Source organism: Stenella coeruleoalba (assembly GCF_951394435.1).
Source record: "Stenella coeruleoalba genome assembly, chromosome: 9".
Lineage (NCBI taxonomy): Eukaryota > Metazoa > Chordata > Mammalia > Artiodactyla > Delphinidae > Stenella > Stenella coeruleoalba.
In genome coordinates, this window is record NC_137155.1 from 9,504,474 (window position 1) to 9,517,457 (window position 12,984).

Below are 12,984 nucleotides of genomic sequence, written 5' to 3' on the forward strand. Positions count from 1 at the left end.
GGGCCTGAAGGTCGCCAGGAACGTGGCTGGAATCTGCTCGGGGGCCCTGTCCTCCCCCAGCCCAGGCAGAGGCTGCCAAGTTTGGGCCTATCCTCTCCTCCTGTCCTTATTTGGTGCGCTCCAGGTGATAAGGCTGAGACATAAAGGGGGCTGTGGGCCCCTCGCAGCAACCAGGCTGCTGCAGAGAGAGACGATGGTGAGTGCCAGGTGGGGGGGACTCAAGGCCAGCGGCCCCCCAGGTGCTGTCCTTTGGGCTGGGGGAGCGAAGCCAGTGACTTCTGTGCTTGTGTTGGGCCTGGAGAGACGGTCTCCAGGGACAGGAAGAGGACCCTGACCCGGGCTCTCCCGGGAATGCTCTGGGGAGGTCCGTGGCAGGGAGTCCTCGGGGAGCTGGGGAGAGGACCCCTCCGCTCCCACTGTGTTGCAGGCCAGCAGGAAGGCGGGGACCCGGGGCAAGGCTGCGGCCACCAAGCAGGCCCAGCGAGGCTCTTCCAACGTCTTCTCCATGTTTGAGCAAGCCCAGATCCAGGAGTTCAAGGAAGTGAGTGCCCTACCCCCAACAACCTGGGACCCATCCGGACACCCTGCCCCCAGCACACCCCTCTTCTCTGTAGGTCAGTGGTCCTGGCCCCTGTCCTTGCTCCTCCCACCACCCAGGATGCCCCTACCTCCCGCCTCCCCCGGGTGGGGACTGCTCCCACCTGCAGACTATAGCCTGCACCTCACAGGCCTTCAGCTGCATCGACCAGAATCGTGACGGCATCATCTGCAAGTCGGACCTTCGAGAGACCTACTCGCAGCTAGGTGAGGGCATCCACCTCCCGCCCGGCCCGGCCCTGCTGGCACCAGGGTCCCGGCTCAGAGCTGCTGGGCTGGGGGGAGCCCGCTGAGAGGGGACAGGCAGGCTCTCAACAGGCAGCAACCCGGCCTGTATTCTTCTCCCGGCTCACCCTCCCGCCTCCTCTCACACCCCTCCCCCATCACACCCCCTCCCCCATCACACTTTCCTTCCACTTCACCTCCCCCACCCACAGCTGCCTCTCACTCTCTACCCTGGGAAGGAGGGAGGGGCAGCCCAGGCCCTACTCGGGGACACTCAAGGTCCCTGTGTCCATTTCACGTCCCGCCCCACCAGGGAAGGTGAATGTCCCAGAAGAGGAGCTGGATGCCATGCTGCAGGAAGGGAAGGGGCCCATCAACTTCACTGTCTTCCTCACACTCTTTGGAGAGAAGCTCAACGGTGAGCCTGGGGCGGCTCTGGATCCCCCTGGCCAGGCAGCGAGCTTGAACCCCACCTGGACCCTGCCTGGACCCGGCCTGAATCCCACCCAGACCCCTTCCATACCGTACCTGGCCCTCGCCCGCCCAGAGGTTGTAGGGGCCACCTCTGCATTCCAGACCCATGAGCACTGATCACCCCAAGTCTCGGGGTTGGGAAATATGCCTTCAGATTCCAGTCCCAAATCCCCAATCCTAGTCTCCCTGCCAGGCTCGCCCATCTCAGAAGGACAGCCGCTCCTGGCGCCTCTGAGCCCCGAGGGGCGCTTTCTGTCGGAACACCCTCTCGCTTCTCTGGGCCTGGAGGACTCCCCCTGCACCCTGGGTTCCTCCTGGGTGGGACCGGGAGGATGGCAGTGTGGCTGCTTACCTGACCCCCTCGGCCTCCCAGGGACAGACCCCGAGGAAGCCATCCTGAGCGCCTTCCGCCTGTTTGACCCCAGTGGCAAGGGCGTGGTAAACAGGGACGAGTAAGTGGGAGCAGCAGGGCGAGTGCCGGGGGCACCATGTTGGATGGAAGCAGGGAGGGCGGAGGGTCGCCTTGTGAGGGTGGCCACCTGGACTTTGGGGCCCGCTCTGCTTTTGGGGGGTGGCCACCTGGGCCAGGGGAGCCCCCATTTTCCCCTCCTGGATCGGCCGCCCCTGCAAGGCCCTCCCCACTGCTCCCCACCTCCTCCAGGTTCAAGCAGCTTCTCCTGACCCAGGCGGACAAGTTCTCTCTGGCCGAGGTGAAGATTCCGGCTCCTTCGACACCCCTCCAGGCCCCTTCGCAGGGCCCCCAGCCCGCAGGGCCCTGGGGAGGTCTCGGTGACCCACTGCCCTCGTGGGCGTAGGGCCCAGCTTTCCGGGGAGGTGCCACCTCTCTTGGGATCTGGAGGGTGAAGGACATGGAATCAGAAAAGGAGGAGGGTGCAGGCTGGGCGAGCTGTGTGTGCAGAGGCCCAGGCGGGAGAGTGCGGTGCACCTCAGGATCTGGAAGAGGTTTCCTACACTGGGGAGGGGGAGGGGAGGGGAGGGGGCCGGGCCCGTGGCCAGGGTGGGCCCTGAGACCCACGGCACCCTTCGCTCCTGCCCCAGCCTCCGGGTGAAAACGCTAAGGGGCAGCGTACCGCCCCAGGGGCGGGGCGAAGGGTCTCAGGCCTCCCTCGGGTCACGGGCACCGGCCCCCAGGACGCCCTGGCTGGGCGGCGTCTCACCAGTGCCTCCCCAGGTGGAGCAGATGTTCGCCCTGACGCCTATGGACCTGGCCGGGAACATCGACTACAAGTCCCTGTGCTACATCATCACGCATGGGGACGAGAAGGAAGAGTGAGCCCGAGGCGCTCGCGGCTGGGACTCAGGGCCGGCCTGCGGGGGCACCTCAATAAACGCTGTTTCCGAATTAGACCCACAGTGGTGGCCTGTCTGTGACAGATGGGGTGGGGCTCCACAGGGACTGCTGTAAGAACCAGCCCGGCCCTCACCGGCCCCCTCCGTTCACCCCACACCGTCCCGTGACATATGAACCGGGATGTGCCCGGCTTACAGATGAGGACGCCGAGGCCTGCGAGGGTGCCCAGGGCCACTCCCCTAGGAGAGGAAACCCAGAGCTTTATGCCCGTCTCCACCAGGCCCGGATCGAGTCACGCGACGGGCCTCTGCTCAGCGAACATCTGCCAATGGCCCAAGGACTCTGCCCTCCTGGGACCCCATCTCTGCACACGGGCTCAGGTGGGCGTCTGCACGCGCGTGTGGTGTGCTGGGCCCCGTGTGAAAGGCACCGAGGGACCCATCTGAAAACACAACAGGTGAGGTGCCTTGTCACCAAAGGAGGGGCTGGAGTACACGCAGACTTCCAAAGGAAATCCTCCGGAATTGGCCTCATGCCTCGGAGGTGAAAGGATCAGGCTGCCAGAGAGAGGGAATGGGTGTCTCTGGAGGGCATTGCTAGTGTCCCGTTCCCCACCTCACCTACAGAAACCAGGAGCTGGGGGGCACCCAGCCTCATCCTGGGAATGGGAGGGGGAGCAGGGCAACCTCCAGAGCACCCACGGCAGGGAGGGGGAGGAAGAGGCAGTGGGGAGAGAGACAGCTTGAACCTGGGCAAGACCCAGAACACAGGAAGTCCTTCTCTGGACAGGAACCAGCAACGCTGAGTAAGAGCTCTCTGCCTCCCCCCCGCCCCCCGCCACCCGCTCCCTCCAGGCCCTGCTGCAATCCCCCAGCTGGGGAGGCAGGAGGAGGTGAGGGAGAAAGGAGGAACTGACCACATTCCCTCCAGAAGGCAAGCAAGAGGAAAGGCATTTCACCCGACGGGTGTTCAGTTTGGATGTTTACCTGGGACTTGGCAATTTTAATTACTACATTGCGAATTGAGATTTAAAGTTATCATGGCCTTTCTATTATTTATTCGTGATCACAAACGTCATGGCACTGCCTGAGTCTTCATCCAGAGAGCAGGCAGCCTCCCCGACTCTGCCCCCTACCCGCACCCCCCCCCCCCAACAGCATGCTTGCCGGGAAGATGGGTGAACAGGATCAAGCAGGTGTTGGGAATTCCCTGGCGGTCCAGTGTTTAGGACTTGGTGCTTTCACTGCTGGGGCCCGGGTTCAGTCCTGGTCAGGGGACTGAGATCCTGCAAGCCTCACAGCACGCGCGCGCGCGCGTACACACACACACACACACACACACACACACACACACCAAAAACAAAAGTCAAGCATCAAGCAGGTGTTATGATTCTAGCTCATGAGTTCTGCTTGTTCAACAAACTGATTTCAAGAAGTAAGGGATGGGGCTTCCCTGGGGGGACAGTGGTTAGGAATCCACCTGCCAATGCAGGGGACACGGGTTCGAGCCCTGGTCCAGGAAGATCCCACATGCCACGGAGCAACTAAGCCCGTGCGCCACAACTACTGAGCCTGAGTGCCACAGCTACTGAAGCCCACACAGCTAGAGCTCATGTTCCACAACAAGAGAGGCCACCACAATGAGAAGCCTGCACGCTACAAGGGAGAGTAGCCCTTGCTCGCCACAACTCGAGAAAGCCTGGTGCAGCAACAAAGACCCAATGCAGTCAAAAATAAATAAATAAAATAAAATAAACCATGATAGCTGTAGAAAAATGACTGATAAAAAGCTCCAAATATTAAAAAAATAAAGTTCAAAAATTAATTAATTAAAAAAAAAGAAGTAAGGGATGATTTTATAATTCAAGCCTCTTCAAGGAAAAGTTGTGAAAGACTCTGAAACAGACCGAAAAGATCATGGGTGTGTGAACAAAGAACAAAAAGCGTCGTTCACCACCCAGTTCTACAAGTCACAGCCCACTGCGGTCGCCCACCATCCGGATGGAAGACAGGAGGAAGCATTCTGTGCTTTGGATAACCGGCCCCTAGATAGTTAGATGCATATCTCAGGAAGGATTCCAAGAACCCCAGATTCCTGCATCTTCCCATACATTGAAAAGTACTAGAATCATTAACTTGATTTGTGACTAGGAGTCACACATCCTTTGTCCTTTGTGACTAGGAGTAATCTTTTACCAAGACGTATGCTTGACTACATGTATCTCCTAGCCAAAAAAATCGTATGTAAACTGGCTTCTCGCCTTCCTCTTCAGAGCAGTTCCAAGGAGCTCGCGGAGCAGCTGTCTCTCAGGCTACTGTCCTCAGTAAGACCCGCAGGAGGGCCTTGAGCCAGGGCCGACCCGCTGTGCTGCTGAGTCCCTTGGGCTTTGAGTGGTGCAAGCAGAGATGGCTGCAAAGGCAAATGCAAATTAAAAATGAGAAAAAGTTAATACTCGCTGATGCAAAGAAAGTAAACACTCTCCTCCCCTTCCTTAGAGCATTTCCTTTAGAAAACTTGTAAGTTCTTTCCCTTCTTTTTGTGTGTGTGTGTATGTGTGTAAATCTGTTTAAAAGCTAAATCAGCCTCTTGCCAGTTTGACAACGCTGGACCGTCTCCCAAGAACCTGGGGGCATCTCTCTGGAGAGAGGTTGCACCCGCCTCGCCCAGATGCCCTGTGTGGTAGGAGCCTGATTTCCATGGCCCAGCTTGCAAGCCTGCTTCCAGTTGTAAAGAGATGAGAAGTTTGCTCTTCCACCAGATAAAGGCAGTTAGCAAATGCAGGTGGCCCCCTCAGTCCCAGTGGGGCAGGGCGGGGTGGGCGGTGGGTGAGCTGTGTGACAGACAGTGCTGCCAGGCCTCTCACTCAGGACTGGTTTCTGTTTCTCTTGAGGATGAGGACAGATGGGTTGAACTGGCATGAAAGGGGCGAGACTACTTCCTGCTCTGCCATCTCTGTGATGAGCAGAGTCCTGGCTTCGTGCTTATTCAGTAACGCATCTGTCTTCTTTCTTGTGACTTTGGTGGAGAGGTTTTCTGGGTTGGCAGGAGAATGTTCTTTGAATTATCACCCCAGCTTCGCCTGAAGCTCCATCCCACCGGAGCCTCAGCCTCGCTGGAGCGGGTGGGGAGTGGGGGATGGGAGGGTGGGGACAGAGTGGCCTCACCGGGCTGGCCAGGTGTGCAGCACATGGTCAGGGTGGATCCAGGCCCCTGTTCGCTGTATTTTCTAATTTTATCCTGAGACTGTGCAGCCCCCAGCCCGGGCCCCAGTCCCTGCCCTGCCTCCACCCCATCTCAGAGGCAGGGCTCACATTCTTTCTTTAGCCATTTTGACACCACTGATAAAGTTAGAGACAGCCTCTTTTATCAGTTCTGCCCTGGCATGAGAAATCTGCGTCTGCTTCTCCAGAAGATGTGGCCTGTCCGGAGAATTAGCCGACAGGGTCTGATAGCTGTCACTCTCCCCATAGCCCACCTCGCCCACCCTCTGGTCCAGGCCCTCTCCCAGCAGGCTGAGAGGTCCAGTCCCCCAGTTTGGGTGACTGAGTTGATCCGAGAGATCTCAGTGTTGGTGCTTTGCTCTGATTTCACTGCAGCAACGATGCAGTTACACTGGAGAGACTGGTAAATAATAGGTCTACATACACTTGCCTCTTTGCAGTGAGCCTTCTAGACTCTTCTGGCCTGAAAGGCCAGGAATGTGGAGATGCAGAGGGAGGCACCGTGCTCGGGGAGGGCTTCTCCGCGGCAAAGGAGCAGGCCTGGGAGTCAGGGGGCCACACTCATCGTGTAGGTGAGTGACCTTGAACGACCCCTGCTCCCTCTCTGGGACTCGGTTTCCTCATCTGTGAAGGAGAGGCAGGGCTGGATGTGAACAGCATCTGATGCTTGTTGAGCACTCCTGCACCAGGCACTGTGGAGTTACCTTCCAGGGCCACACGTGGCAGACTCCTCATTGCCAGCCTCTAGCCCCAGAGTAAAGTCTACACTTCTCAGCCTCCTTGCCAATAGGTGTGACCCAGTGGATATCAGTTTTGCCCTTAAGAGACAGATGTGTGCCCTTCTTTACCTCCCCTCCTGGCATACGACCCCCAGGGCTGTTGTGGGGGGGGCGTGAGCTGGACCCAGCTGGGTCCCTGACACTTGGGGGCACCCCACGACAGCTAGACCTCCTGTCCACAAGAAGAGAAATAAAATTCTATGTAATCGGGCTTCCCTGGTGGCGCAGTGGTTAAGAGTCCGCCTGCCAATGCAGGGGACACGGGTTCGATCCCTGGTCCCGGAAGGTCCCACATGCCGCGGAGCAACTAAGCCCGTGCGCCACAACTACTGAGCCTCTGCTCTAGAGCCCGCGAGCCAAAACTACTGAGCATACGTGCCATCACTACTGAAGCCCATGCGCCTAGAGCCTGTGCTCTGCAACAAGAGAAGCCACCACAATGAGAAGCCCGCGCACCGCAACGAAGAGTAGCCCCCGCTCGCCACAACTAGAGAAAGCCCACGCGCAGCAACGAAGACCCAACACAGCCAAAAATAAATAAATAAATTTATAAAAAAAGAGAAAAGCACTTCTATGTGATCGAAGCCCTATTATTTGGAGTTTTTTTATACTTATAGCAGAACCTAGTCCTAACCAACACAGTATGGCCATTATCCCCACCTCAGCGGCAGGGAAACTGAGGCACCCCGTGGTTAAGCAAACTTTTCAGAGCCACACACAGCCCGGAGGTGGCACAGCCAAGTTTGAATCTGCTGTCGATCTTTGTGCGGACTGATCCCAGAGCAGAGCATGTGGCACTAAGGCAATAAGTTTGGGTCTTCCTCTCCAGGACAACAAACTGGCCACAGGTGGCCCCAGAGAGCCCATGGACGGGCTGAGTCCTCACACGTGGAGGCCCCCCACACACACCCAGGGGCTGAAAATGAAAACATGTGAATTATTGATATATACCTCTTTACAGCACTCACCCACACCCTGCCAGCCTCTTCTGAGATCAGCCCAGAGTAAGCCCCCTGTGACAGACACTAGTTTTAGTTCAGGACCACCGGGCATATCCACAGGACGGGGGCCACTGCAGCACTTGATTTTGTTTTTCTGATTCAATGTGCAGCTGGAGGAATGTGCAGATGTCTTGGGGGTGGGCTGGTACCCCAGACAGTTAATGGGTGCTGTCTGCACAGGTGACCTGACAGTTTCCTAGCAGCAAGGAGGGGGGATGGGAGGTGGTGAGGGCCTTAAAAGGGTGGCAAGCTGGAGGAGTTGTCATCTGTCTTGAGGTGACAGAGCCCCTGCGAGCCACAGCTCGTCTGCATACCACAGTGGGGCAATCACACCATAGTCAAGGCTTTCTGTGTGTCAAGTTCATGCAGAGCTGCTCCATGAGGAGGCCAAGTCTGTTTCTCCACCCTGGAACCTGGGCTGGCCCATGGCTTGGTGGCCTCAAGCAGCCTGTGGTTCTGTCCTCACTTCCTTGGAACGGGAGGTCATTGTGCAAGGCAGAGCCCAGAATAAAGGTCACGTGAGAGAGAGCCCTGGCCCTCAGCCATCCCACCCAAGGCTGGACTTGGAACCGAGACTGTTGGACCCCTAGCTGCTGTCAAATGGCCATGTCCAACCTCAGGCAGGAAGAGACAACGAGCTGTCGGGGCACCCACTGCACCACAAGAAATAGGAAATTGTTGCTTTAAGTCAGTAAGACTTGGGATGGTTTGTTTTGCTGTCATAGATAAGAGGAGGAGGAAATAATGTCAAGGAGAAGGAAATTTTCCCCTCTCCCCTCCTGAGTTCTTGTGGCTGGACCAATAATAAAGTTGAACAAGACCAGTTAACAGGAGACAAAGAAACACATTTTAATTCCTGCACATGGAGGTCTCATGGGAATGCGACCTAAGAAGCCACCAAAGCAGGCAGCTTTTATACTTTTTAGACAAAGAAACCAATTTGGGAGGAGTTGACGGCATGAAGAAACTGAGATTTTGAGGGCTTAATTGGGGAAGAATCTAAACAGAATTTGGGTTTGGGGTTGTAAATTTAAAAAGTCACAAGGTGTGTTCATATGGGCTTCTCGCCCCAATTTCCCGTCTCTAGCAATAAGGGTGTCCTCCCCCCTCCAGGCGTAGGGAGCCCTTTCGCAAGAGAGGTGATTTCCTGCTTTCAGGGAGACAGAAAGGAGGCTTAGGGTGTCCCTCCTGCATTGGTCATTTCTTAAGTAACTTTAATTCAAAATAATCAATATGCCATTGTGGCCTATTATGGGATGGCCCACCCTGAGTCCCAACAGTAGCACTGCCAAAACTTTAAGAATGATGAACTGACAATTGAGATTCTTTCCTTCATTTTGACCTTTGGTTACAGGAAACAAGGCCCACTCCAACTGGCTCACGGCTCACTGGTACCCCAGGCACCCATGGTTTTTGGTTAGAGACTTACTGAGACCAGCTCCTCTGATGGAGGACACAGGGCATGGAGATGCTGAGAGTGCAGGCTGGAGGGAGCTGAGCCAGAAGGTGCTGGAACAGCTCTGGTGGTCATCAGGGCTGTGCCCGCCCCCTCACAGGTCCCACATGTGGCCTTCTGGCCTCCTTGGGCTTCAGGCCCCAGCACAAGGTACCACCTCCCTAGGAAGCCATCTCCTGACATAGGTCTGGGCCATGCTCCACTTAGGGCTTGTCCAGACCACCCTTAGGTCAGCCCAGCTTCCCGGCTTCAGCAACACAAGCTTAGAGACGTGCGTCATCCCATCCCTAGCACCAAGCCTGGCCCGTAGCAGGTGCTCGGGGAATGTCTCGCGAATGATTATAGCGATATTACGAATGTCCCGACTCCTGGAGCCTGAGACCGGGAAGCTTTGTAGGTTCTGTGGGTCCGTGGGGTCTGCGGTTTCTCTCCAGCAGGCCTTCGGCCACAGGAGACAGCACAGAGGAAAGGGGCAGGAGCTGTGGCTGCGGGGAAAAGGGGGAGCTCTTCTCCCACTGTCCCCTCCAGCTCTGCCGCCCGCTGCCCTGCTGTGCCCGTCTGCGCTACCCCAGGGGTCTGGAACAGCCTCTGACCTCCACCTGCCAACTCGCCTTGGCCCTGCCCCCGCCCACAGGATGCTCTGCTGACGCACACAGCCACCCAGCTCCAAAATAGAGCCTTACCATCCCTGCCTGCCCCGTTCTGCCGTCAGCAACACCTCTACCATCCTCCCCCGACCCGCTCCTTAACTCTCACCCCTACAAGGGTGAGAGTTTGTCCTCCTCCCACCTCTACAAGGCTGCCCTCCCTAGCACCTCCCCAGGTGCCCTGGTCAGCCCAGCTCCAGCCTGATTGTCCTGCCCCCTCTGACTCCCGCTGCTGGCCTGACCTGACCCCCGACACCCTCCCTGCGAATGTCCACAGCTTTCTGCTTCCATAGTGCAAGGAGTTGCCTTGCAGTGGACAGGGGTCATTTTCCCAGCTCAGTGCCTGTCCGCTTTCTAATAGCACTGATTCCCATGGGGAATTACTTCTCTCAGAACGTGTGTGGCTCTGATGGGGGTAGTTCCTGGTAACCAACCCTACAGAGGCGAGGGGCTCAGACCTCATCTACACAGTGGGCAGCAGGCACTTGGGCCAGCCAGCTGGACCACCTTACCCAGACTGTTTCATGAGTGAGTAATCTTAGGGCAGAGGGAACCCTGGGGGCTGGCATCAGATCAGAGAACTCCAGACAGGAGATGACTGCTGTGCTCCCAGCTTCACGGCCCTCCTGTGCTTTCCATCTGTTCCCAAACCCAGTCCTCCAACCTCCCACCAATGCTGTGTCTCCCTTATACTGATATCCAACTAATCAACTACCTTTGTTTTGTTTTTTTTTTAATTTTATTTATTTTTTTATTTGGCTGGGTGGGTCTTTGTTGCTGCGCGCGGGCTTCCTCTAGTTGTGGCGAGCGGAGGCTACTCTTAGTTCCAGTGCACAGGTTTCTCACTTGTAGTGGCTTCTCTTGTTGCAGAGCACGGGCTCTAGGTGCACGGGCTTCAGTAGTTGTAGCATGCGGGCTCAGTAGTTGTGGCTTGTGGGCTCTAGAGGGCAGGCTCAGTAGTTGTGGCGCACGGACTTAGTTGCCCCGCGGCACCCTCCCGGACCGGGGCATGAACCCACGTCCCCCACACCGGCAGGCGGACCCCCAACCACTGCGCCACCAGGGAAGCCCGAACTCTTGTGTATTCTTAGTGGGAATGTAAAATGGTACAGCTGCTGTGGAAAACAGAATGATGGTTCCTCAAAAAATTAAACATAGAAATACCATTTAATCCAGCAATTCTATTTCTGGGTATATGGCAAAAAGAATTGAAAGCAGGACCTCAAACAGATATTTGTACACCCACGTTCTCAGCAGCATGGTTCACAATAGCCAAAAGATGAAAACAACCCAAATCGGTATCCATCAATGGATGAATAAACAAAATGTGTTCTATACATACACTGAATTATTGTTTGTCCATAAAAAGGGATGAAATTCTGATACATTCTGCAACATGGATGTACATTGAAGATATTTTAATGGAAATAAGCCAGATACAAAAGGACAGATATTGTATAATTCCATTTATATGCGATACCTAGAATAGGCAAATTCACAGAGACATAGATTAGAGGTTACCAGGGGCTAGGGTAGGGGGAATGGAGAGTTATCGTTTAGTGGATACACAGATTCAGTTGGGGATCATGAAAAACATCTGGAGATGGACAGTGGTGATGGTTGCACAGCAATGTGAATATACTTAATACCAATGAACTGTACACTTTATAATGGTTAAAACGGTCAATCTTATGTTATATATATTTTACCACAATAAAAAAATTTTTTTTTAATGAAACCACATTAGTGAGCATCATTGAAGGCCCTCTCCCTGTAATGCCATTCCACCCAGCCCTTGTTTTCAATTCCACCAAGCCCTTGTTTCCCTTATTTGAGGGACCCAATCCCAAAGACACCACTTCAGCCTTTTGGGACCCCTCTGCTCTTTTATATACCTACATACTTCATTTAAGAACATGTTTGGGGCTTCCCTGGTGGTGCAGTGGTTGAGAATCTGCCTGCCAATGCAGGGGACACGGGTTCGAGCCCTGGTCTGGGAAGATCCCACATGCCGCGGAGCAACTGGGCCCGTGAGCCACAGCTGCTGAGCCTGTGCGTCTGGAGCCTGTGCTCCGCAACAAGAGAGGCCGCGATAGTGAGAGGCCCGCGCACCGCGATGAAGAGTGGCCCCCGCTAGCCGCAACTAGAGAAAGCCCTCGTACAGAAATGAAGACCCAACACAGCCAAAAATAAATAAATAACTTTATAAAAATAAAAAAAAAAAGAACATGTTTGGGCGACTTCCCTGGTGGTCCAGTGGTCAGGACTCTGTGCTTCCAATGCAGGGGGTGTGGGTTTGATCCCTGGTTGGGGAATTAGGATCCCGCATGCCACACAGTGCTGCCAAAGAACAAACAAACAAACAAACAAAACATGTTTCATTTCATGTTCAGAAAATCCAAAGTGGGGAAAACAAATTAGGGGTTCCTTTTCTAAAAGAAAATAAGAAGTTAGCAATTGCTGGTCCTGGTTCAGTAGCTAAGTGGTATCCGGGCTGGCACCTTTGCCGGACACTACCAGGCACTGTATTCACTACAGAAAGAACGGAGAAAGGCAGTAGTAGGCTGTGCCCCTCCTTCTTATCACAAAACCAGATTTCTCAGAAACCCAACCTTCCACCACCCGCCCCCATCCCTGCCAGACTTCCCCTACATCTCTGCCAGATCTGATCTCATCATCACCCTTGGCTGCCAGGGAGGCTGGGAAAATCAACACTTAAGCCTTTCCATCCTTGCAGACAGCCAGGGCAAGAGAGTTAGGGAAGGATGTTCCGCCCATGGAAGCACACCCACTTGTCCGCAGCCCCCCCTTTCCCAGCCACCATCATTCCTACTATGACTGTTGCCTCCGGGTCTGTCCTACACACCCACACCTGCCCCAACTGTGTGCCTGACATAGGCCTGCCAGTAGCCGACCTCAGTGGAGAGGCTGCCCAGCTTCATGTCTGAGCAGAAGTATCAATTCCAGCCCCCGGCTCCCTGGCTGTGTGACCCTGTGCAACTATGAATCTTTCTGTAAAACGGAGATCATAGTACCTGCCTCACAGGGCTATGGTAAGACTCAATAAGATAAATGCTCTTGAGACATTTAGCACATTACATGCCCCGCCCCACCCCCACCCCCGAAAAGTGCTCATCTATTCATTCAACAAATACAGGCTGAACTGGGAGTTTCCATGAGTCAGGCACTGTGGTAAGTGAACTAGACTAGCTTTCCGCACATCCTCTGAGGGCAGACTTATCCAATCCAGTCTAATTGGATGTTTGACAAAT

General features: G+C 55.2%; 1 protein-coding gene across 2 annotated transcripts; it reads left to right on the forward strand.

The window, feature by feature from the left end:
• Positions 1-359: 359 nt before the first annotated feature.
• On the forward strand, positions 360-2,590 carry MYL7 (myosin light chain 7; the record flags this gene model as incomplete). 2 transcript variants are annotated; one of them, XM_079931765.1, is made up of 6 exons in its annotated part: positions 360-541; positions 729-804; positions 1,136-1,240; positions 1,670-1,748; positions 1,958-2,006; positions 2,489-2,590. In XM_079931765.1, the coding sequence occupies exons 1-6, from the start codon at positions 506-508 to the stop codon at positions 2,588-2,590; spliced, it is 447 nt and encodes a 148-aa protein (XP_079787891.1). In that variant the 5' UTR covers positions 360-505. The 2 variants fall into 2 exon arrangements, with proteins under 2 accessions (XP_079787891.1, XP_079787890.1); XM_079931764.1 differs by lacking the exon at positions 2,489-2,590 and having other exon boundaries at positions 1,958-2,345.
• Between the last annotated feature and the right edge of the window lie 10,394 nt (positions 2,591-12,984).